Source organism: Nomascus leucogenys, chromosome 9 (assembly GCF_006542625.1).
Source record: "Nomascus leucogenys isolate Asia chromosome 9, Asia_NLE_v1, whole genome shotgun sequence".
In the NCBI taxonomy this organism is placed as follows: domain Eukaryota; kingdom Metazoa; phylum Chordata; class Mammalia; order Primates; family Hylobatidae; genus Nomascus; species Nomascus leucogenys.
The window spans coordinates 63,853,938-63,881,204 of record NC_044389.1 but is presented as its reverse complement, the minus strand read 5'-3'; the positions used below and the strand labels follow the sequence as shown (position 1 = coordinate 63,881,204).

Genomic DNA, 27,267 nt, shown 5'->3' with positions numbered 1-27,267 from the left:
AAATGTTCAACTCTATGTTTAAGCTTTATTACCTCTTTTCAAATGCAGCACACTTGAAAATGTCTGGAAATATGGTCTTTCCCAATAAGTAAAAATGAATGGTCAATGAAGCAATTTTTATTTCCATACTGTATAATGAATAGCTTTTCATTACTGAAAGAAAATGATACAAATTCAACAAAGCTTATACATTGGTAGTGAAGTATCCTTCACGGTTTCACTGCAATATACCCTCTAAGTGGATTTGACTAAAGAACCAAACTGCATTTTGCATCTAAAAACTGTAGTAAAAAGGAATTTTTCTTGCTAAAATTATTATCATAATTAAGGATGAAAATTATTATAGGAAGGCAATAGTCATTAAATAAATTAAAAGCATCTTTGAACTTTTTCCATATACACATATAATATATATATATATTTAAAATGGCCATTGACTGTACAGGTATTAAACATTTACAGAAACTGTGGAAAGCTGAAGAGAAGGACGGGGTTTCAGAAAACAAGGATCACTTTATCACTTATAAACTACATTAAATACAACTCAGGGGAAAAAAGAGCTAGACAGAAAAGTCCAACTTACCCAAGATTTCTTATTTAATCTCTTCTTTAATCTTACACATCAGGTGTGCATAGCTATTCCTAACCCAACTTTGATTCAATAAGAAGTCAATGCCCAGACATTAGTTACTTGTTAGCACAGAGAAAAGTGAAAGCAGAAAGACTAAACCAAAAGACTAAACTGAATGAACTATACAAACATTTTTAATAAATCAGACTCTTAGCAGTATTACTCACATTTGATTGCCTATGAAAATATTAAATGGGCAATAAGAATTTTATTCAGAAATATTAAGGTAAAAAATCTTAACATATAAATGATCATCAGTTAATATATAGCAAAGGGAATGTAAAAATGTATCTGGAATGTTGTAGTCCTGAGATCTGAGGAATCCAGTCTTCCAGTTTAAGTTCTACAATCCCAAATCCTGTAAATTATATATTATTTACACAGGTTACAACAAAGTATTTTTAAAATATTCTATTGACATTGGCGGTCCCTTAATTTGAATTCAAGAGAACAGTTATTGAGAAAAAGAATTATTTTTATCAAATAAAAAAATTAGCCGGGCATGGTGGCGGACACCTGTAATCCCAGCTACTCTGGAGGCTGAGGCAGGAGAACTGCTTGAACCCAGGAGGTGGAGGTTGCAGTGGGCCGAGATCGCGCCACTGCACTCCAACCTGGGTGACCAGAGTGAAACTCCATTTAAAAAAAAAAGAAAAAGAATTATTTTTTTCAGTAACTGACTCTGTGTGTGTGTGTGTGTGTGTGTGCGTGCATGCTACATTGGGGAGAGAGATTACTTGTGGGGGAAGAGAGAGAGAGTATTATGCATGATTTAGCAAATGGAATTTATAATTGTAGCTTCTCTTTTCATGAATGCCAATTTAATAATTCTATATCAGGAGATTTCTAAAACTTCTATGTAGGAATTATACAGAAAGTAGTACCTAACAATTTGTAAAACAGGCACTTACTCAATTTTCTAACTACTCTTAGAAAATCTGTATTAATTAAAATATTAATACATTTACTTCAATCTCTACTACTGAAAGATAATCTTGCTTTATTCTTTGGGAATAAAACTCTTCCAATTTATACCATAATATATCCTCAATTCAGTAGTAAAATGATAGTTACAAAGCACCCAGAAAAACTGTTGGTTAAAACCTATTTCCATTGCTAAGAGATTACCCAAGTTCTGTTATTGTGTTGTAATTTTATATCAATTGCTACTTAAAATATAATTTTAACTAGTTGGTACCTGTAAATTTTATTATGTAGTGGGTTTTTGGCCATTGTGGGGTGCAATCTGTAATAAGTAGGCATTGACTCAAATTAAGAAAGGTAACAAACAGGCATTTGGATATAAGAAGGCTAAGAAGTGATACTGGGAATTGCCAGAAGTTTTGGTTGATACATCTCTAGAAAAAAACCTAAATTTAGAATTTCACCAAATCTACCAATGAAAAAGTTTTCTTTATTGAAAAACAGTATGATCAGGATGGTGGCCACACTCTGGACCCCTTCTATCATACACTTTTATTTTCAAATGTTTGAGAACATGTATTAAAAAGTAATTTTATCCTCCATCTTACTTTGAATCGTTATGCTACTGTAAGAAAAAATGAACCAGAAGAAAGCATGATAACTCAAGCACCAGAACTTCACTCATTTTTTTTTTTTAGAACTGGTGTGTCTCACTCACAGAATTAACACACACCCACACCAACATTTGTGTACCCCAAGGTGTCAAAGAGCTTCTTTTCATGGGTTCTTCTTTTAATGGGTTTTCAGTAAAATACCACTTAAACCAAAGCGAATGCCATACTAATTTACAAACAGCGAAGTATAGGATGTTCTTGCATTTAGTTTATTAAAAGAGGGACTTACAGTGTTTTTGTATCTATCACTATAATTCCTTCAAGGAAGACGGGTATGAAATAGCTGGAATTATAAACTTAACCCTTCCAGCTAATGGTCAGCCTCTTCATTTTACCAGTGAGGACACTAAAGACACACAGGTGACACAGTGCCTTTCACAAAATAGATGCTCAAAACATATTTATTAAATGACTGAACCACCATAATTAGCTACAGGCAGAGACAGAACAAACTCCATGTCTTCTGATACTCCACAGCCTCCAAAATGGCTGAGATATTTCTAAGTATCAGATAAGACTGAACTAAAATGAGGATTAACCACAGATTAACACCAACAATGATCTATGGCCTGAAAGCATTTCCATCACACAAATAAATATAGTGAGAAGGATTTTGAAATAATTTTGAAGAGTAAAGGTATAAGAGGACACATGTATGTATGTGACACATAGAAATGGAAAACAAAGACAAACAAGTGTCTATATTTGATTCCCATACCTGGTGAATAATGTTTTGTAAGCTTTGCTAACTTGTAGATTTCATGACTGAGCCAAAAGCCCTGATCTATGTGAAAAAGTGCCTGACTTAGATGTGACTGAAGAATGATATTCAATAATTGGTTATGGTTAAATTGGTCATTTAAGAAGATCTTCAATATTCCATCAGATTTTGGGCCTCAACATCTACCAATAACTTCATATGAAGTAAAGGCATATCAGGAGAATTAAAAAGTTAATGGCTTTAGGAATGATTTTTAAATTCAATTTAGAATAAATAAAAGCATTTGTGAAAAAGAAGTACAAAAGAGGAATTATACTTGTGTTTTCAAAAACTGGGTTGCTGATTCCTTTTTCTGGTAGGAAATGAAATGAAAACAACTGTATTTGCAATCAAATACCTGGGTCAAGTGGTAACTCTCTGTATATGCTCTTGAATTATTCTATCATATTTGACAAAGTTCTCGTAACTGAATGGTGTTTGCCAAAATATAAAATTGAAAAAATAAAGAATCCTGTGTAAACTGAATTATAAAACCATATTAAGCAAACCACCCTACAGAGGGCACAGGCACCTGGAGCATGTATGCACATACATTCACACTAACGCTCAGCACAAACTTTCCATTACACTTACACAATGACTTGTGGAGGAAAAACAAGGGTAAACAAGAGTCTCAAGAACTTAAGAAAACATCAGAGTTGATTATTTAGCACTTTCTCAGGAATCTAAGGCAATAAGCCTAATTCAAAACATGAAATTGTTCTCTATTTCCCATTAGTCATTAAATGAGATAAATGACAAGCTATTGCTGCTTCTCCATTCTGTTTTCAAAGAACATTACAAAAATAAACCAGTGTGTTCTCTAACAGTTCTAAAAACAGTTTGATAAGTTGTTGTGTTTGATTACAAAAAGAGAAATAGATGTCCATATTTACTAAAATCTCACTTTAAGTTACATTTAGAAACAAATACAGTCCTTTTCCTTGGTGGAAACCTTCAATCTATTAGCTCATTCCCCTCTGACTATAGAAATAATCTTTTGAAACAAAATGCATTGACAGTGCAAAAAAAAAAAAAAAAAAAAGGAAGAAGTCCATAAAAATAATGATTGAATTAAGCATTCAAATGAGTTCTTTGCCAGGTTATCTGCAAGCACAAGACTCTACTGTCATGTTAGGATACACTTTAAGCACTACATTCTTATTTTCATCAAAGAATAAAATACTGAGCGAGGACATCTTTTCTGGTACACAGCAAGGCTCAGGAATCCCAGGAACGACCCCCACAGCTCTCACTATACTCTGGATGGTAGCATGATTTGATGGCTTCAAAGACTAGAAAAAGAAATGAAAGAAGAACACATATGTTAGGTGGAACTGTGTTTCCACTCCTCAGTCCTCATTACACAAAATGCTTATCTAATGAATTTGTTTTAACAATTAGTAAAACCTCTGGCATCATTATACATTAAGCCCAATCTCCTATCCCACCACTACCAAAATGGTTATTATTTATTAAGTGCCTGCTGCATTCCAGGCATGTTATATGTAGTATCTCTAATTCTTACAACAAAGCTAACATTTCTTACATTTTACAAAGGCTCAGAAAGCTTAAACGACATATCTAAGGTCAAATAGCTTGTAAATGGTAGAGGATTTAAACCCAGTTATCTCAGCAAGAATCATTTAATTACAAACAACTTAGTCCCCAAACATGGAATTAATACATTCTACGGTGTTTTCAATAACAGGATTGCAACAAAAAATGATTTGTTATTGGCCCTATGTTAATCAAAACCCTAACAAGCACTCTATTTAACAGAGATACATTATTGCCACTGCTATAGTGATATTTAGGCATTGTTGTTAAAATAAAACCAAGCAAGTCAGAGGGGTATTGATTTATTTAATTTCATAGTTGCCAAGATGGATTGGATGGTGACTATTCCACTATGTAATTATTCAACTCTCCTTAGAAGTACAAACTGGGGGGTAAGAAGACCACACCATTGGCCACTGGGGGTCACTGTTGCTCCACTGGTTTAGAATTAAGCATGGTGGGGTTGTATTCTAAGAGTGGGCCACGTCCTCTGGGAATTCCCTCTGGGAATTATGAGGACCTAAAGTTATCCTATGGATACCAGAACTTTCACCACAGAAGCCTGAGTAAGAATCTTTTGCCTGAGAAAATGCCAAATGGGACCACTAACATCCATGTGAAGCATGTGGTTTTATTTAGAGAACCCCATACAGCTCTGCTCTAGCTAAAAGTACTAAAGAAACAGTCATTTTTGCAAGTCCAGAATGTTAGGTATTGCCAGAGTGGTAAGAAGAACTTCCTAAGAGATACCCCACTGTGCAACACCTGTTTTTCCCGATGCCTCTTTCAGGCAGGTGAAAGTAGTTTTGTTTTAAACACATTGAGCAACAGAAGTTTGGTAACTTGCCAGAGACCAATTCAGGAGTAGGATTTTGACCAAAACTTTCGCTTTTTAATTTCAGGACTTTGAGCCATGTTTCTCATGGCTCAGAGGAACCCCGCCCCAGTGAATTGGTATTTTAATTTCAAACTCCTAAAACTCCCAGCATGGGAAACTGGAACAAGTTAAAACTTTAAGGGTGTATACAAACCAAGGGAGAAGCAAATAATATAGAAAGCAGGCATACTCTTAAAAAAAAAGAAAAAGAAAAGAAAAAAAGGATTATTTTTGGCAGAGGAAGGTTAAATCTCATCCCATCTTTTAATATCAATGAAATAAAATCCATATGTCAGACTTCAACTTTATTGTGATTAGGCATAAGTAACTAAATAATTAGACTTAATGATGGGCAACTGTTCTTACTTTTTTTCCCAGAGATTTTCAGTATATGTTAAAAAGACTGGTTAACTTTGAATTAATTAGCTTTAACTCATTACAAAGCGAGTTATTCCTCCCTTGAGGAAAGGAAGTTCATGCTGTTTTATTTCGCACATTGTATGCCCCGCATCACCAATAATATCTGTGTAACTTACACAAACTACAATCAGTATTGTACAACAATTGTCAGTAGCCATTGCTTGTTAATGCTATTGGTAATTTCTAAAGAAAGCTTTTGCAGCCATCCACTTTTCTCTACTGATTTAAAGTTATTTTATGACTCAATCATCTTAACAGCTTGTCATAAAGCGAAAACAATTTGTAAACCAGATTTTCCAAAAGTATTCTGTTATTTTAATGTTTAATAACTCCTATAATATTTGAATTTTATACAAAGCGGATCAACTTAATTACGTGAGACCTTGGGTGCTAAATTCTGCTGTGCATTGCTGTTGCTGAGCACCTAGTATAATCTAGGCATGGAATAAATGCTTGTTAAATGGATGAAATACTTAAAAGAAACAGCATACCCTCCATTTTATCCATTTCTGTGGAAATAATTCCTATCAACAAAAATGCAAGTTTCTGTGCAAATGACCTGGTGTAGATATGGAAAATATTCATGGGTGTTTCCTAGGAAAATTCCTGTCCTTTTTTTAAAAGTTTTAACTGACAAATGATAGATTCAGAAACTACGAGTATATGAGTAGTCTCTAGTGGGCTCACTGGAATTTGGACAGAAGCCCCTGATTCTGCATTGATGTATCTTATCAGGAACCTCTCAGATTACTAGGGAGTTTCCCCTGCTTTTTTTTTTCTCACTATGAAATCCTCTGATCAACCTGCCATTACCAGAAATAATTATGTCGTGCACAAAAGATCCATGCGGTAATTTGCTGGTGTAAAGCATATTGCCAGTCCAGAATTTCTGTTTGTTTCTGAGTTCAGGTCATGTGTCTCATGACTCTTTATTAAATAAGTTAAAAAATTAAGAAATATATCAATTACTAATGCATATCTGTGGTATTTGCCTTACCAGCTCTTTCTAATGAGGGTGAAGCACGACTTCAATAGCAGTTAGGTAATTTTTTGCTTAAGTAACTCAGCACATCAAGAGTTAATGTTTTTGGAGTTCATTTTTATGACCAGAGATTAAAATTGGAAGATTCAGGAAATTAATTGAGGTTGTATCATTTTGAACTCATTAAATGTGAATTTCTTCTTTGTATGGAATACTTGGTTCAAAGTGTTTAGATTCTTCGCTGCCTAATTCTATGTGTTTGCTATTTCTAGCTTTTGCAAAATTCCTTGAAAAAAAAAAAAGCAAAACCAACTTCTCTTGGATCTTTGTCAGTGACAACAGCTCAATCACTTTCATTTAAAATTTCTGTTTTCCATCTCTTCTAAGGTGATGAGGAGAGGCAAAGGTATAGAACTTGGCGTTAACTGTATGGGTATTTTTCATCTCATGGCAGAATTCCAAGAATCTCTCTCTGGGAGAACAGATTGGCTGTAAGGGCTAGAAATCAGAAAAATCCAAATTGCCGTGTCTGTGAATGAAATCTACAATGGTCAGGCCTGCACCTGCCAAGCTGTGTATGATGTCCTCGAGTTGAATTTGATTACAAATGCATTAGCAGGGGAGAGCATGTCATCAGCTAAGAGCCTTCATTCCTGACCTGGCCCATGGAGTTTTACTCCACAATTCTTCCAGTCCAGCCCACATGGGTGTGATAGTCCAGAAAGTATCTAATTGGAATCAGTGAAAGGGCAAAGCCTGGAATTTGGGAAAGGCAGAAAGAACACAGCTGTTCTGAATTAGAGAACAGGTTGTCAACTTTTGCAGACAAAAGGCCCTGCCATATAGAACAGTCTTTGGCTCAGGAGGCCAAAAGAAAGGAGGGCCAACAAAGCAGTCTAGCCTGGGGGAACTTTCTCTGGGGCAAAAACTATATCTAAAGTCTGAAAGGTCTTTGGCACCTCAGTTATTCCACATGTTTTGTACTGATCTGACCAGTGGCCTTGATTCTCCTCTGTTGCTTAGACTATATTTTTATTTACAAAGTTCACTCTGGTTGCAGTATTGGACACTGTGCTGATAACAGGGATGTTTATTAATTTCCCCTAATGTAGCAGCTTCATTTGGCTGCATGTTTCCCATCTTTTTGGTCACTGTACCACTTGAAAGACACAAGGCCTGGAAGGCTTAAAGGGAACCACTAGAAAGCTTTAAAAGTTAAACAGATCCACACAATGTGATGAGAGATTGAGAACTCTATGTAACAGCCAAACTTCCACTCTCAACTTGGCAAAAGGAAATCTGAAGCTCAGAGAGAAAGCTCCACACTTATCCCTGTTATGTCTCCCTGGAGTTCTGATGCCATTCCAAGTTTTGACAAATATTATGATGAGTTCAGTTGCTGCAACTGATGCTCTCCTGATTCTCTTACTCTCCAAATAAACCACCCTGGAAGAGCTCACGGGCGGTTGAACCCAAAGGGAGAAACCTATTTTCAGCTTTGTGATGTTTGAAAAGGGACTAGAAACATTTAGAAAACATTTTCCTGCCTTACAACTTTTATTCTCTTGATCTCGTTTCCTATGTAGTCTTTCTTCAGAGTCCTACGTTTGCTTTTCTTTCTCCTCAGTCTCAGAAATGGCCATGAATAATAATGTCAACAACAGGTATTTATTGATAATCTACTATGTGCAAGGTGCTCTACCGTCACATTTTCCCACTGTTTTTGTTATATACAAACTATTATTTTTACTATTTACTATTAGACCCATTTCAGACTGTAAAAATAACTTGTAGAGAGTCTGAATAACTTCTCCAAAGAGTCATAGCAATAAGTGGTAGAATCAAGATTCAAGTTTAAAGGATTTGACTCTCATTTTTGCTACTGAAAGTGCAATTTGTGGATCGGCAGCATCTGCATCACCTAGGAACTTGTTAGATATGCAGGATCTTAGGCTCTACTATATCCACTGGATCAGAACCTGCATATTAACTAAATCCAGGGCAATTTGCCAGGACATTAAGGTTTAAGACGCCCTGCTATGACCAAGCATGTACATTTAATTATTCTCCTACACTAACAAACTTCTCTCTTTAAATGTATTTCTGCTATTTTTAACTTATTCCTCATCAGTTCTTAAATTATTATTCTTTAGATCACTGAGAAAGATGATGGAGCTCTTCTGAAGTAACAGCAGGTTTTGGAACGGTAAAAGCAGGTAGAACCAATAAATGAGAGGGACAAATTGGAAGTAATTGTGGTGGGGTGGATACCAAATCAATTCTCCAGAGCTAGAGGTTCAAAAGCAAACTAACAGACTATCTCTGCATTGTCATGGCTTCCTGAGTCCTGAAGATTGTAGTCAGGAGAAAAAAAAGGGAAAAACTCCTTCCCTGGGCTACCCAGAATATATTACCCTTTATAAGTGAGAGGGATTATTTGGAAAACTTTGAGACCCAACGCAAGTCAGTCATCCTGGGTTTAAAGACAGATTTTGAAACCATTCTTGCCTCTCAATGCCACAAGGCAAGCCACACTGTAAAATAAAGACTCATCACTGTTTGTTACATTTGTCATCTTTGTTGTGTGTGTGTTTTTTAATGTTATCTCAGTTGAACAATTTTGTTTGATCAGTAAAATATCCTTTATGAATATTTAGACAAGATAAGACTCTTTACATAATTGCAAGGGTGTAGAATTCGTACTTTGTGTTTGGGTTTATGAAACATAAAATGATCAAAAATCTTTGGGAAAGAAGGGGTCTTAGAGAAGTATTATAACAAGAAAATAAAATTTCAATCAAGTCTGTGTCCCTGAAAAGGCTAACCCAGCCTTGTGCTGTCAGCCCTTTGCTTCTTTTTTTTTCTCCTCAGAGTCAGGGTCCTGCTGTCTCACTCTGTCACCCAGGCTGGAGTGCAGTAGTGCAATTAGAGCTTACTGCAACTCTTGGACTCAAGTGATCCTCCTGCCTCAGCCTCCAGAGTAGCTGGAACTACAGGGGCATGCCACTGTGCCAGACTAAAGCCCTTTGCACTTATGTTTGTTATGCTTGTCATCTCAATGATTATAGCCAAGTGTTACACTTGGCTAGAACATGAAAATGCTATTTTAGAGATGCATAAGTAGAAGTTGGTCATTTGTTGAGACAAAGGATTTTTTCTTCATTATCATAAAATAGCAAAAATGGACTCATTTCAAATTTTGAAAAAGAAAACTGTATTCCTCTGAATTCTGTTTCTTCAGCTACTTTTTTTTTGGTATAACAGAGATATAAACTGCTACAAGCTGAGAATGGAAGTGCACCAATAAACTTAATTGAAGGCTGAAGAGTGCCACTATATTTTATTATAGAGGGTACTACTTAAACTTTAAATTCAAAGAGAACAGTCACTTGAATGTGCCGTGCAAGTTGGAGGTAGGGGTTGGAGAGACTTCTGCAAATATATTTGTCAGGAGACTGAGAACTGATATGATAAAGTTCAGACCTTATGGATTTTCGAAGAGACACAGGTAAGCTCTGAAAGGTTGAAATTAGTCTTGGCAAAAGTTTACAGAGTCATCATATTCTATTTTGCTTTCCTTTTCTGATATTTAGCAGTGAAGCAAATGAAATAAGCATGTAGTGGATTTCATGAGGCCAGTTTACCTCAGTCAATCCTGATCCTGACCTCTGTGGGGACAACTTAGCTCACAAAAGGGTATTTATTAAAACATGTTCTGCATTAGGGCATTAATCCCATCAGCTCTTCTCTGTGCTACCATGACATTCACTTATTCCTTGAATACTCTTCCAAGATCAGCCTTCTACCATTTGGGGCTTGCTTACATGGACAGGTGCAGGTTCACACATAACCATGTGGCTGAATATGCACCATGTTGAGAAGCAACACAACAAGTATGTTTCACACATGTTTTTTTCTCATATCCTTCTTTATACCAATACTGACTTCATATTACTTTAACAACCATTAAAGAAAAACCAAGAACAACCATATTACCTATTATGGTTTAGAATGCAGTAAATAAGGGTCCCAATGGATTTTGCAAATGGAAACACAAATGCTTACACAAACCCCCTATATGCACACTCAACTTAGTCAATGTGGCTTTCTACCAATGGAAATAGGAAGAAAGTACAGGACAGAGAACAATGGCTACCTTTGGCATGGGGAACTGGCATGCTCCAGAGCAATAATAGGCATCAAAGGACTTGGGGGAGATAATCCATTCACTCCAGCCAATATCTGCAAAGTCTACTTTGAGGTATCTCCTGGCGCAATTCCGAGGTTCAATCCATTGCTTTCTCCTTGCCTTTTTCAGGGTCTGCTCATCAAATTGGAGTGTCTGGCTCTTCTGATGAGGTCCCTTTCTCTGTTTCTTTTTATTCTTACCCTTTTCAGGGGGCTGAGTCTGAAGGGTCTTGTAAGGCTTTCTCTCCTCCCACACCTCATCCTTTTTATACTGGTATTCTGCACCAGGAAGCTCGTTGTTCTGCAGAGGCAGCAAGACCCCAGTAGAGCGCTTCTTCCTCCGTTCAATGGAAAGGGCAGCTCTGATGTGGCTATCCCATTTGGGAACAGTTCCAGTGGGAATATTCTGATGTCCCTGTAAGTTTGATACCACACTTTCTGGCTCAGAAATGGCAGCATCATTGGCATATACCAAGATATAAGGCTCTGGAAAAGGTAACCTCCTCTTTGGCAGCTGGTGTCCCTTGGAGGTAATGTTAAATCCTATGAGGAACTCTTTATTTTCTTTGGCCTTCCTCAAGAATTGAGTGATATCTTTAGACAGCCAGGACATAATATCTTGATGAGATTTGGCCATATCCACTGACAGATGGCCAAGGAGTTGACTTTGGTTTCTGCTGAATTTGAGGGTCCATGCAGAAAGATCAATCTGAATGTGTTTACTCTGAGCATGTTGGGAGCATCCTCCAGACACTGGACAACTAAGGCTGATGTTTCCTAGCTCTCCAATATAAAAATATAGTGTGGCAGACAAAATGTTTTCAGACTTGGTTAGCGATGTCAGATTGAAGATATACAGTCCTTTTCTTTCAAGAGTTTCTAGGAAAGAAAGAGAAAGAGAGTAAACAGGAGTAAACAAGACCATTACTTCACTATATGACAATTAACTCAAAATGAATCAGAAACCTAAATATAAGAAATAAATCCATGAAATTTTTGGAAGGAAACCTAGGGGTAATTCTTCATGACTTTGAATTTGGCAATGGCTTCTTAGATATGACACCAAAAGTGTAAGCAATAAAAGAAAAAGTAGATACATCAATAAATTAGGTAAATTTATAAAATAAACTGGACTTCATTAAAATTAAAAACTTTTGTGTATCAAAAGACATTATCAATAAAGTGAAAAGACAACCTCCATAATAAGATAAAATAATTGCAAATCATACATTTGATAAATCTAGTATCCAGAACATATAAATAACAGTTACAACTCAGCAATAAACAGACCAAGAAACCAAACAAAAATGGGAAAATGCCTTGAATAGACATTTCTTCAAAGAAGATATACAAATGGCCAAGAAGCACATGAAAAGATGCTCAACATCATTAGTCATTAGGGAAACACAATCAAAATCACAGTGAAGTACTACTTGATACACACTAGGATGACTATAACAAATAAACAAAAAAACCCAGAAGGTTACTGAGAAGGTGGAGAAATTGGAACACTCTCAAATTGCTGGTGGGAATGCCAAATGGTTCACCTGCTGTGGAATACTCTTTGGCAGTTCCTCAAAAAGTTAAACATAGAATTATTATGATTCCGCAATTGCTCTTCTATGTATACACCCCAAAGAATTGAAACAGGCACTCAAATAATTACATGGCTATAGCAGCACTAGTCACAATAGCCAAAAGTTAGAACAGCTCAAATGACTACCAATGGATGAATGGATAAAGAAATTGTGGTATATCCATACAATCAAATATTATTCTGCCATGAAAAAGAATGAAGTACTGACACATGCTACAATGTGGATGAACCTTGAAAACATTATGCTAAATGAAAGCAAGACATGGAAGATCACATATTGTTTGATTCCATTTATATGGAATATCCAGAATAGTAAAATCAAGACAGACAGAATCAGATTGGTGTTTGCCAGATGCTAAAGGAAGGGGCTAATGAAAAGAAACTCCTTAATGGTTACAGGGTTTTACTTTAAAATTGTGGAAATATTTTGGAACTATATAGACTTGGTGATAGCACAACATTGTGAGGGTGTTAACTATCATTATATTGTTTACTGAAAATTAGTTAAATTTATACTATGTGAATTTCACCTCAATTAAAACAAAGCAAAACAATTATGCCATCTCTTGTTTTGGAGGGTTCCTGGAAGTGGAATAAAAAGAGAGTAATAAACAGGAATAATTTTAAAAGACAGAAAAAGGTTAGCAAGAATCAGCCATTTTAATTAATTTGCTCTTTCCTTTACTGAAGCACCATAAATGTGTGAAAACTTTAACACAGAAATAAACTTAAAGGGGTGAAAGCTCAGAGTTATGGAAGACTGCCAAGACTTATTCCTACAAATGTGGCAACGTATTGTAATAGCTTTTTATCTGAGGCCTGTATAGCCTACGGGCTACAAACACAGGGTTTGGAATTACACTCACCTTGATTCAAGTACTCGCTCAGCCACTTATCAACTTCGCAACATCACACAAGCTAGTATTCTCATTCACAAAATGAGACAATATCTACCTCCTATGTCATCAGAATTAAATGAGACATGTATAAAGCAGTCCATAAAGTGTCTGTGAAGTGTTTCTTAAATATCAATTATTATTGTTATTAGTTCTGGTATTAACAGTCTTACAAGGATTACGTCTTCTTCTACCTACTTCAAAAAATGTAGGATGAGGCCAGGTGCAGTGGCTCATGACTGTTATGCCAGCACTTTGGGAGGCCAAGGCAGGTGGATCATTTGAGGTCAGGAGTTCAAGACCAGCCTGGCCAACACGGTGAAATCCTGTCTCTACTAAAAATACAAAAATTAGCAAGGTGGTAGTGGCACACACCTGTAATCCCAGCTACTCGGAAGGCTGAGGCAGGAGAATCGCTTGAGTCTGGGAGGTGGAGGTTGCAGTGAGCCGAGATCGCACCACTGCACACCAGCCTGGGCAACAGAGTGAGACACTGTCTCAAAAAAAAAATTGTAGTATGCCTGATAAGCATTGGGTAAGCAGGATCCAATGCACCTCAATATTCAAATAATACATCTGAAAAATAAGGCATACTGTAAAAATGTCAAAAAAGAAAAAAAAGAATGCTCTTGTGGATCTTGTTTGAAGTTTATGACATTCCATAAATTAAAAAAAAAAGAGTTAACTTTCTATATAGTGCAACAAAAATGATTAAAATTGTTCACCCATACTTCCAATTTTTCAAATCCAGAAATGAGAGAGAAGGAGAGAATGAGAGATTTATTAATAAGTGCAGAATTTGATTCCTCCCCTTTAGCTCATAAAACGAGATCCACAAGACTGAGGTTAGAACTCTGGAATCTCCCATCCTGGGATCAGTCACCAGAGCCTAAGCCCTTCTCCATGCACTTGTTCCATATACATATTTGTTTCCGAAACACACACGCAATCGTGAAATTATGTTCTTGATCAAAAACATGTTTCAGTAAAAACAAAACATTTTTATAAAGATGTGGAAACTTAAAATGAGTTCATTGAGTCCCCAAGCACAAGGGAAGTGCAATGGGAAACATATTCTATTCATTTTTAACACTGTGTGAAGGAAAAGGAGGAAACTGCCATTGGTGCACATTTGTATAATCCGTGACACCAGGATAATATTTTACAGACCTTTATAATGAAGCCATGGCATCAGGACTGTTCAGAGACTTGAGCCTTAATTCATACCAGTCACCGGAGCATATACTTTTACCCAAATTTTGTGTAGCAGATAGAAGTTTAAAGTGGAAGGAAGAGAAGCCACTCTGTTCTGGGTATGTGGCAATTCAACGGTTGCCAAACAAACGTGCTGGCAGGGAATAAATGATCTCCAAGGGATATGGGTGGCAGTACCTTAATGGGTAAACTAATCCTGCCCTTTGCCCCACATTTTGCTTCAAAATATTTTCTTCTTTCAAACATGTTTCCTTCTAGTCACCTTATGACCTGCTGTTAATTAGCCTCTACCTCTGTGTCTAATCTACAACATCGTCTTGTAAAAGTCTCTGAATCTGTCATACTGCCTCTTCCAATGGCTCTCATTTTAAACCAGTGCCTTATTATGAAGTCAAAGCCCATTGGCCCAGTTGCAATTTCACTACAACCCATAGCAGCCCTCAGACAAATAACCTAAGCTCTTTAAGTTTTGGTGTGCTCATCTATAAAGTGGGTCTAGCAGTAGCAACTACAGAGTTGTTGCGAGGATTAATTGAGAGAAGGTACATAAAACACATAGAAAATATTGAATAAATGTTAGCTAACTAGAACTGTGGTTTCCGGTATGGTAGTATGTAGCCACTTACGTTCAAATTGAGATGTGCTGTAAGTGTAAAATACACACTGAATTTTGAAGACTTGGTAAGAAAATGAATATAAGATATCATAGCAATACATTTTATTTTAAGCCAGTGTGTGTTAAAGTGACTTTATTTAACTATATTGCATTAAATATACTATTAAAATTAATCTCACTTGTTGCTTTTCACACTTTGAAATGTGGCTACTAAAATTTTTAAATTATATATGTGACTACTATTTGTGGCTCCCATTGAATCTCTATTGGATGGTCGTGGTCTAGAATAATCACTAATTTTGTAGTCAAAATGGAAAGGACAAAAAAAAGACTATGCCATGATGATAATACAAGTAGCTATGCCACGATGATAATAGAAATAGCTGTGCCATGATGATAATACAAGCTGCCAAAGGTGTTAGCTATGCTTGGAGCAGAATTGGGAGCCATTAACTTTACCCAGGTAGAGGCAAAGAAACACACAGGGAAGAAGTAATCTTTGGACCAGATTTTTAAAGATAAAGGAAGAAGGAAATCTTGGCGAGGGGATGGAAGGAACAAATTCTAGCAGTATGCAATGCTGTATATCTGGAAGCTTTTGCAAAAGAAATGTTGCCAATGTTTTACATAGAAAATATAAAAATACTTACAATCAACCTAGTTATTGAAGTTCTAGTAGTTCTATAGAATTGAAGTTCTAGTGAATGTCTAAGCCATCCAAGTTGAGCAAGGAATGGCCAATCTGAAGCCTAACCAAAGGTATTATGTTATTCCCAACACTTGATGTGTTTGCTTTTGTTATTTCCACCTAGGCTAGGGATCTCTGCCTGTTCCAGATCCTCTCCCTCCTGGGTTTAAAAAAAAAACCAAGAAGCAAAACAATAAGCTAGAATTATCAGCCATTTCACAAAGCATTCACTGACTTTGACTTTTCTAACCCATACTTTATTTTTGCCGTCTCTTATTCTAAAACATTTTATTTTTGTGTAAGTTAATGATCTTCTCTCCAAAACATTTACAATGGACGAAAAAAAAAATAGTAATAAGCTAGCATCATGGGGTCAAGTGAATGTATATAGAGAAGTAAATAAGAATGAGGTACACCTTCCTGCAAGTAGCAGTGCATGATAATATCTACTCAATTACTTTCATGCTCTTTTACTTTTTAGATTTTATATTAACTTGGCCGGGTGCGGTGGCTCACGCTTGTAATCCCAGCACTTTGGGAGGCCGAGGCGGGTGGATCATGAGGTCAGGAGATTGAGACCACGGTGAAACCCCGTCTCTACTAAAAATACAAAAATTAGCCGGGCATAGTGGCGGGCGCCTGTAGTCCCAGCTACTCGGAGGCTGAGGCAGGAGAATGGCGTGAACCCGGGAGGCGGAGCTTGCAGTGAGCCGAGATTGCGGCACTGCACTCCAGCCTGGGCGAGACTCCGTCTCAAAAAAAAAAAAAAAAAAAAAAAAAAAAAAAAAAAAAAAAAAAAATTTATATTAACTTGTAAAGTGAGTAACTTTCCATACTCATGAACAGAAGATTTGCATTGTCTCTCTCTTCCCCATGAGTTGTAGCACAGCTTTATCTATGCACACAAATATCTACGTTTGAATATCAGTAAATAAAAAATACCTTAATATTCACCTTTTCTATTCTTCTGAAATATTCAGATACTTATCTATTGGGAATGATTGAATCAAATTCCTGATTAATAAGAGCAAACTGATATAATAATGATAAAAAAATGAAGGTGGATTTTTTTCAGGTTACAAAAAATACTCGTTTTTAGTCTGTGGATAGTATTAGGTACTAGAAAATATTAATTGTATGCTACACTGATCATCTAAATATATCTGGAATTGCATGCCTAATTTTGGGTGCTCTCATTCTAACCAGTTTATTAATGCAGAAGAGAGCAACTTGAAAAAGTAACCCAGATGTTGAGGGGTCTGGAAACTATCTCATAGATTTGAGTTGAATAAATAAGAGAACATTGCCTGGAGGGAGAAAAAAAAGTTTAGCAATGACATGAGAATTATTTTCCAATATTTAAGGGACTGTGGAGAGATCAGGGTTTTTCTGTCCAGTGTCAAAATGAGAATGCAATCTAACGGTGATAGTTAAATGGAGGCCAAATCCAAGCCAATATAAGTCATGACTTTCAAACTGTTTTACTTAGTGAGACCCATCTGTGGGACTGGGGCAACTGGAGATAAGTCAAGACTATTACAGGAGGATGTTTTTATGGTAGAGTAGTGTGTGAAAGTGAACGAGAGAACCTCTCATCCCTTGCAAGTAACTATAACCGGCTTTGTTTTCTAGCTTTCCCCAAAGAAATATTTTGATGCCAAAATGTGACTACCAATAGGTGGTGCTATTTTCTTACTGTTTGCTGGCACTGGCACATGGGAATATATTTACTGCAGCCTAGTTAGGGTTTACCATTAGCATTATAATCTTATCTTTTGAATTTTCTAGAGTTTTAACACCTGAGAATTGAAAAGGAGGTTGGAAGTCAGGTGAGTTTCTGAACAAGCCATGCTCTCTTTTACACACTTGTTGGGACTTTGCACCTGTTGCTGCTTCTCTCTGCAATGTCTCTACCCACCCTTTTTCTCCTTGATAATCCAGATTTGTTTTTTAAGGCAAGGCAGAGATACCATTCCTGGATGCAAGCTTGTCATGACAACCCATTTCCTTGGCTAGGATCCTGCCTCTATTACCATTTTCATTACACCTTTGCTCCTTCTTAAGGCCGTAAGTTCCTTAAAGACAAGGCTCTAAATTATATCAGACTCTTCAGCCTCCAACACAGGGCTTGACCTTAAAGCTTTTTTTATATGAATGAGCAAATTTAGTTCAACCTACTCATTAGAGAAATGCAAACATGAAGCACCCTAGGAGTTAGCAAGCTAGCTAGCAATTGACTTCGGAGAGAAAGTCAGATAGGCGTTTTAAAAGGAGTTTGATTATTAAATAAAGGTAGAAGATTTATTTCAGTTTTTACCTAAAAACAAAGCACTTGCACCTGATGAAACCAAGGACTCATTTCAGGAAGTCGGGCTCTGACTTCGGGACTTAAGGCCAGCCATGCTATTGCAACACTTCAGTGCCTCTCCAGGAGTAGCTGAGGCTGTGTCCAGGGAGTGGTAAGGGGAAGTTCACCTTTGTGCTGGCCCACACAGAACGTTTGCAAAGGGAATTAGAACATACAATCAAAAGCTTTCTATGTAAAGTCTGATTTTAAAACAAATAGACTAAATGAAATCTTGATGATTAGCTAAATCCCCAGGAAGCAGGGAAAACATTTTAGTCATACAGAAAATATGTAACTAAGAACAACCACCTCCCCAACCTCCCCTTGCCCCAACTTCTTTCTTCAAACAAAGTACAGCTGCTAGAAATGCCAGGGGTGCCTAGGACAGGGACACATCCACCCTCAGTCGCTGGGTGAATATTTGCTGCAGATTACTTAGTCAAGATTGCAGCATCCCTGTGCTGCCTTTAACTTTCAGGCACAGGCAAAAGGAAGAATTTCTACAGAGAACACAAAGTCTTAGAATTGTGTTTCTCCTGCACAGTCCCAGTCAAACGACTGTGCTTTACGGGATCTCAAAACAACCATTCTCTATGTCCAAAGTAAAAACAGCCAAAGATGATATGATGTATGTTTTTCTAGAATAGTAAAATGTTCATTAATCAGTTTATCTACTCTTAGCCTCTGCCCAAAGGCATTCCTAGACTGTGAGCACTCAGAGGGCAGACCTGTGTTCTATAGATCTTTGAATTCCTAGTACTTCACACAGCCTGGAGCACTTAAGTCCCAAAAGGTATTTGTTAGGTGTGTTGAATGAACAACTCTGTAAACTTAACAGATTTAAAAGTGTTTCCTACTTAACACCAAAGCATAAAAACTTTCAAGTAATTTCAAGTTCCCAAAGTCAGCAAGAGCCCTTCTTGGGTATAAATAGCATATAATATTTCCTTTCAATTCATTAGAAAAGAAGAATTATTATAATCATTGTATATGAAGTAGAATAGTATTGTCATTTAATATATAAATGGTAAAATGCCCCATAAGAAATTCCTTCAAGGCAAGTTTATTTGTAAAGGATATTTGCCTGGCTGATAGCTTTTGAACTATCTCATCTTTTCTCCTGAATATGTAACTCAACTCAACTGAAGTATTTAGTGAGTGTCAACTACACGGCAAACTGTGCTAGGTCCTCAGAACACACAGATGAATTGAGATAGACTCCATGTCCTCCAGGGACTTGCTTTGTAGGCCTCTGCTCATATCATATTTTTCTTCTAGCAAATTTATTATGTCATAAACTCTCTGCAGCTATGAGTGAAGGGTAAGCAGTCTTGATTAACTTATTTCAAAGACTTCTTTATGGCAAAACCATCATAAAGGCAGTAATATACCTTCTAAGATATATATTTTAAAAAGCTTACCATTATATAAGTCAATAAACCATTTGTCTATGGGTAGGCCCACTAAAAAGGCCAGATGAGATCAGGAATAACATGATAATCAATTCTAGATTTAAGAGGCTGGTTTTGATATAAAATACTCAAAACTCTAGGGACAGAAGCTTAGAGCAGTGTTTCTCAAATATGGATCAGAATCTTGTGGATGGCTTTTTAAAACACATATTTCTGAGCTCCATCACCAGAGTTTGATTCGGCGGGTCTAGTATGGGCTGGAGAATTTCTAACAAGGTTCTTGGTAATACTGATGCAGCTAGTCCACGAACTATACTTTGAGAACAATTAACTTCAAGAAATCTCTCTAAAAAAGCATAACCCTACACCCCTCAGCCACCATGGTCAGGACAGAAAATAGTACATTTGTTGACTAAAGGTTTGGGATATCATAGATTGCACAGATAATTACCAACTATTTTTACATCATCATCTGTGCTACAGACAAGTACATATTATCAACATTTGAGATATGTTTAACGCTTTGTTGAACGCCAGGGGGAAATAATCTCAAAATATTAAGAATATTAGAATACCTAATTTATATAGGACTTCTAAACTTTTAAAGCATCTTTGCATTTACTTTGTCAATTGAGTTTCACCATCTTTCTGTGAGACAGGCACAGGAGGTATAATTTAACCCATCTGATAGATGAAGAAACTGAGAATAGCAATATTAGATGACTTTACTTATTAGCAGTTCAGCCAACAATGAAAGTTAGATCTCCTAACTCTTAGCTTTAGGTAATAGAAAAAACAAAACACTAATAATCTTTACTTGAAAACCATTTCATTTAACACCAAGTACAGCAATTACCCTTAATTCAGTCTTTAGATTAATTTCATGCAATTAAAGAGAAAGGTTTTTGAAGGAAAAGCAAATAATAGTATGTTGGACAGTTGGTTTAACTGTAAAATGAGGGGGCTGAACAAAGAACCTTATATTTTTAAATTTATTGAATGTAATTATTTTATAAAAGAGATATTTAACAGTACCTTAGTAAAGTAAAAATAACTAACTGAAGCTAGTAATAAAGTGAGATCATTTTGCACACACACTTATATTCGTGGTATACCCAAATACAATCAAGGTACTGCATTTACCATGGTTCTATTGCCATGAAAAGATGGCTTTTAAAGAAATACAGATCATTGAAAGAGTCAATAAAACCACCGTGGTCATTTGATTCTATGATCTACATGCTGATGTTTCAGATAAACAAAGAGAAATTCATGCCTTTAAAGTATTATCCCTTAAAATGTGTGTTATCCAGGAGTACTGCTGTATATGCCATTATGCTAAGACACAACGACTGCTAACATGTAGATAGACTAGTAATTTTATTGGCTGTTACATATATTCCATATATGAAAGCTTTTTGGGTTACATTTCATCTTTTACTACTGTCAAAAGTAGATATGATCCAGGTATACTTGTATTACTTGATTAATATAAAGTCAATATTTCTATTACAAATTCTATTTTCATGGATTCATAACATAATTGTAAAAATTTACTCAACTGAAACATGGCATAGAAAAATCTGTCTTAAGATTATTTGTGATGCCAAATGTCTTTCCACTACTACCCCCAAAATAAAGACATTAAGATACTAACTGATTATTAGTATATACAAATTTAGCATATGGAAGAATCATCAAAATTTGGGGAGAGATGTTCTGTTATTGAAGCACAAAAATCCTGACTAACCAAAAGAAAATATATAACAGTTGCTCAACCATTTTCATAAGGTTTTTTGATAGGTGCAATATTTTTATTATGCCTATTAAATATAACAAACACTGGGGATTTATAATATAAGGAATTTGATTGACATCTTAAGTAAATGTGTCTTTCATCAAGGTAGTAATGGTGATAAAACATTAATAAAGTGATATACATGATCATTAGTGAATTTTTCCACAAATAAACTAGCTTTTCTTTTTAAAGCATAATACCTGTGTGAAACAACGAATATTAATCTTATAGATGAAAACAATGAAGGAGAACTCATAAAGATATAGGAAAAAATAAAATTTAATGACAGAAGATGTCTAAAATTACATTCAGAGACATTTATAACATAAAAGCAGGAAGATGGTACAATGCCAATTGAACCCAAGTCCAAAAAGTATTAAATAAGTAGACATACTGAGATAGGTACTGCGTGGGAAATGAAAAATGAGACAGTGTTCAGTTGAACCACTGTTTTCCCAACTAGACATCTTAGAAGGACATTTCTGTAAAATGCTTTCTCCAGGAGGAAGTATTCCCCTTTTATGGGGACTCATTAGCATTTAAAGGTCTTGAAAGGTCCCACAGCAAGGAAAACTGATCACATTTTCCACGTCTGACCATGGGGCCCAATTTTATATAATATCTGTTAACATCTTGCAAAGACCTGTTTTTGTGACATTTTCTCCTAGAAAATTAGATTTGGCTATTAAAAATAATAGGTTTTGAGGTGAGCTCAGTATATTTGAAAAATTATGTGGCAAATACATCATGGTACTTGTTTCTGCTTCCATTAAAGGAAGGACTTGTTTTCTTGAATGCTTCTTCCAAATACAAAATTATATGATGCAAAAATGCTTAAAAGCAGATTTGATATTCATGTCCCTATTTAATTTTTAGAAAAATCTGAACTCATTCAATCAAATGCTTACGAGCTTCCACTACTTAGGTAAAATGTATGTAACCTTCTAATTCATTCTGAATTATGTATCTATTTCTAGTGTACAAATATTCCTTGAGTGAATTATTTGCTTAGGAGATTTTTTTTTTCATTGACCCCCATGGTCTCTTGGTCTCTTCAAGTGTTTCTAGCTAAACCACAAAGTTAAATTTAAATTTTTTAATATGTAATTCATTCCCTTTCTCCTTTCTATTAGCATGAATAATCAAGAATTCATGGCACTGTGATTTTTTAAATGTCAGAGATTATAAAGCTGTCTTGCTTGTTACAGTAAAAACTTCATTAAAGGCTATCATGTATTCAGAGTAGTGTATAATTCAAAGCAGCTGCACACCCATCTCCTCTTCCTCAGATGTACTATTGTCCTTTAAATTAAAACATCAGATTATCCAAGTACTTTAAAATTTCAAGCCTAGTTTCTAGGTGCCAGGCACTTCAAGGTAACTACGTTTTAATAGTTTTTATAGTCCCTTAGCATCAAACCCATCAAAAATGATGTTTTCCCACTGGTTCCATATATTTTGAAGGAATGGCTCCTATTGGAATGATCATTCAACACTTAGTTATATACTATCTTTGCTGAAGCCTTATATTTTAGCCTTATACTTCAGAAACATTTCAATATTATAATTACTTATCTTAAAAGTACTTTGGTCACAGGAGGAAAGAATCTCCTCTTCCTCATTGCAGGAAAATATTCACTTGTGGGGGTGGATTGCCTCAGTTATTTTTTTTAAATCTACGAAGTATGTGAGACTTTTTTAAAGGTGACAAGTACTCACTAAAAGGTGCTATTTTTGTAGGTGCATGTCATAAATAGTGATAGTTTCCTAATAACATGTGTGCTTTAATTGTTTTTCCTAAAGAGATTACATTTGTCATTAAGAAAAGGAAGATTAAGTGACTATGGGAGTCATGAGAAAGTGATGATCCTGAAGTATCTTAAAAGATCAAGACAGAAGAAAACTTCGTGTAAAATATTCTTCTTTATCATATAGTAGCCAGAGATAACTTAAACCAGAATCAAAATAAATGCTAATTTCATATCCTTCTGTCTTCCTTCACATGGTGTGTTTTTATGAAGCTGACCTTCTCTGTCACTAATAGATTTTGTAAATTACCTTTTGCAAAGGGAAAGATAAAACCTGTCTTTATGTAAACCCTTCCACATCACAAAAAAACTTACAAGCACTCCAAACTTACGGTTTTGGCACACCAACTACATAGCATTCAGGGAGGAGAAAAGGGGTTAGCAGAAAGTGTATTTAGGAGGAATGCCACCCACCATCAAGTAATGGTTTAAGTAGAAAGTAATCAGAGGGAGACCACAGCAGCTAAATTTCAGCCAAAGATATTCTAGGTTTAGAACAATAAATAATTTTAATCAGGTATGTTCCAAGGAACAAATAGGACTCTAAAGCTATAACTCAGCCTGAATAAGCACTCAGAGGCTATCAGATCAGCAGCTGCCCCATATACAGCACACCACCTGATCTTCCATTAGAATTTCTAACGTCTTCAGTACAGAGAAACCCATATGTTCTAAAACTTCAAAACTCTGGACTGGAAAACATATACTATATTAATTTAGACAGCATCTTTCACCTACAAGGGAACATATGTCACAAGGTGAAAGGGTGTTATGGAAATGCTGATATGGATGAAGAGAGAGGGACACACATGAAAACCTTAGCACCTTCCTGGAGTCCTGCCTTATTAGAGCCAGAACTGCCTTATAATAGTCTTTTTAGTGTGTTAGTAACTAAACACTCTTGGAAGGGGCCCAACACGAACCACCTCGCCAGGAGTCTCAATGAAGTAACATGACACTTAAGCTTCCACAAAAACCAGTGTCTACATTTGATGAATAAGTCATTAAGACAGTCTCTAGGATGCTAAAGGGATTACTTTTCTTATCAGGGCACACAGCCTTGTATATATGCATCAAGCTGCAACTCATCATTTCAAGGGAATGTCTGGCCTCCTTATCAGAGTTTATTATTTGATGCTATGAGACTACAGTGAGGCTGATAAGGGACACTCTGGAATTATATTGCAAGGAATGAGTTGAAGCCAAAAAGAATATGGTGCCTGAGTTATTAAAATCTTTATCCATGGTTAACTTAGCCTAAAACAAAAGCTGTACAATACGTGAATGAAACAAACTCAAATTCTACCTCCAAACCATGTGGTTCATTCTATAAATGAAACTTGTTAATCCAAAAAATATTGTTTTTTTATCTTACGGGCCTCAGTTACTCCCTAGCAATATAACCAAGAAAACAAATATCAAGATAAGAGTGATTTGAGTACCTTCATTTTTGCCACCTGCCTAGCTCACCCAACTTCCATTCAATCCTTGCAGCTCCCATGTGAGTTCTTCACTGAGTTATGCCCCTAGAGTTGCACTAAAGTAAACAGAGTATTCACTGGTGCAGTCACCTGTCAGGACAGCCTCCTCCAATGGCTAGGATACTGTGGATAACACAGAGCAGGTTTCTTTTTCCTTACTGGTGGCGCTCTCCTCACAGATCATGCTCATGGTTTTAAGAAGAACGTAAAATCTGGTTCAGTTCAGTCTCTAGCTAAAGACTTCTGCATTAGGAAGCATAATTCACATCTATTGTAAATGTCATCATGCCTATAAGCTCTAGAATATATTTACACAGACAATGCAGGGCTTTCCTTGATGAATGCCTTAGTTTTCCCTTTTTCCAGGAGTCTTACATATCAAAACTTTGGGAGATTTCTTTCTAGTGATTCTGACAGTATTGATTGAGGCATGGCCTCATTTTCTTGAAGAGTCTTGGCTGTTGTTCAACTGTTCACTGAAGATAGGCTTTGCAGTTACATTTCCCCTTATCATGAATGTAGTGAACATCCTCAAAGCATAAAAACAGAGTTAGTGTCCAGGAAGCTTTCCCTCAAGCTGTTAACACAAGGGAGGGAGGCTGTTAGCATAAGTTATTCCCTTCACCACAGGGGCTAGGAGAAACCTTGTTAAGCCATGAATTTCAGTCCGAAGTGATCTGTGCTGAAAAACGGGATGAGCAGATTTTCTTGGGCAGATTCCAAGAGGTGTTTACATCCAGGGTTGCTCCCTCCCCTTGTCTCCCAGCTCCTCCCAGGATGGATGGTACAACCCCTATTTACCCAGACGGGTTTTAAATAATCGAAACACCCAAGCACCTGTTTTTTGTTGTTGTTGTTGTTGTTGTTTTTGCCACTAAGGAACTATCAAGTAAAGTGTCAAATATAGTACAGTAACACAAAGGGCGCGAATTAGGAGCGGGTGCAATACCCGGAGAAGCGAATGTAGAAGGAGAAAAGGAGAGGGGAAGCCGTCTTACTCAAGTATGATTTCTCTCGGGCCCCGGTATTGGCATAAAATGGCATCTGCCTCTTAGTAAACATGGCTAAAGACCAGTCCAAAGGAATTTCCGCTGGCCGATTTAGGAATCAACAGAATAAGGTACCCTAGAGGTGCTCCAGTCACTCAGGGCAGGAGGCCTCACAGGCATGGGGTGTCGCCCCTTCCCTTTTTCCACGAAATTCCTCCAGCCTACCCCTCCACTGCTCCGCGCCCTTCATTCTCTCTATTTCCCCCTCTCACTTTGGATTTGAAAACTGGGCTTACAGGAGATGCAGCTGGCGACATACAGGGTGTGACTGGACGGAGGAATCCGAGGGCAGCTGAGGAGGGCGGAGAAAGGTCCCTGGTCAGCGCCACCAAGCAAGGGGCAGACAAGGAAGCTGTGGGGGGTCCTGGGAGAAAGCTGGGGCGGGACCACGGGAAGGGAGTCTCACCTCCCGCACTCACCTGCTGCTGCCGCCCGAAAGCTGCGAACCGTGTTGCCTTCGCGCGGGGGCTGAGGGCGCCAGGGCTGCGAGCCTCCCTCCAGGGAGCCCGGTGTCCGCGCCGCCTGGACCGTGCTGTACCGGTCATAGAGCCGCAGCATGTGTTCAGAGACCTTGTCTTGCGGCTGCAGCTCGGAGTCTGGGCCACCACCTCCCGTGCGGTCACCTGGCACAGCTTTGCGGAGCTCCGGGAAAGGTGGCTTCGGTCTCTCTCCCCGCGCCAGGCTCACGCAGAAGCAGCCCAGCCACAGAAAGAGCAGCCTGCTCGCCCCAGCCATGGCTAAGTACCCGCGCGGCGCGTCGGCTCCCGGCGTCGCTGCGGGACACTCCGAAGGCGCAAGGAGCGGGCGGCTGAGCCGAGGGTTGAACTCCAAACCAGCTGGGGCGAGGGCGCACGGAGCCCGGGACACGGCCGGGTGCAGCGAGATAGCGGCCAGCCCCACTTGCTGCGCTGACCCAGCGCAGCCTGACAGGTGGGCTCTTCCCCAGGAGCTGCGCGGACCTCGCCCGCGCAGGGCGCTGCGGGCGCCTTCTCCACTCCAACGCTGAGAAAGAGCTGTAGGTCGCGGCGTGTGTGGCCCGGGTGTTTTCAAGATCTGTCTGTACCTTCCTTCCTCGCTTTATTTTTGGGAACACCCGGCCAAACTGGCCGCGCGAGGGACTAGGACTAGCTCTGTTTTGGGCGCCAGGTCGGAGCCGGGGCTGTGCGCAGCGGTCCGGAGGGCGCTCGATTGCCTTTTCCAGGGATTGGAGCAGCTGCGGCGCGGCTGGTCCGAGTTTTTTAGTGTACGTGTGTGTGTGTGTGTGTGTGTGTGTGTGTGTGTGTGTATGTGTGTGTGCGCTCGCGCGCGCGTGTGTGCGTATGTGTGTGTGTATGAGAGAGAGAG

The 27,267-nt window shown here is 37.6% G+C and overlaps 1 protein-coding gene across 1 annotated transcript; it reads right to left on the bottom strand.

The window, feature by feature from the left end:
• Window positions 1–27,267, bottom strand: BMP3 (bone morphogenetic protein 3). Its single transcript, XM_003265807.2, has 4 exons — window positions 27,211–27,267; window positions 26,343–27,178; window positions 10,985–11,895; window positions 1–4,284 (listed from the first exon to the last, which is right to left on the bottom strand). The coding sequence occupies exons 2-4, from the start codon at window positions 26,656–26,658 to the stop codon at window positions 4,093–4,095; spliced, it is 1,419 nt and encodes a 472-aa protein (XP_003265855.1). The 5' UTR covers window positions 26,659–27,178; window positions 27,211–27,267; the 3' UTR covers window positions 1–4,092.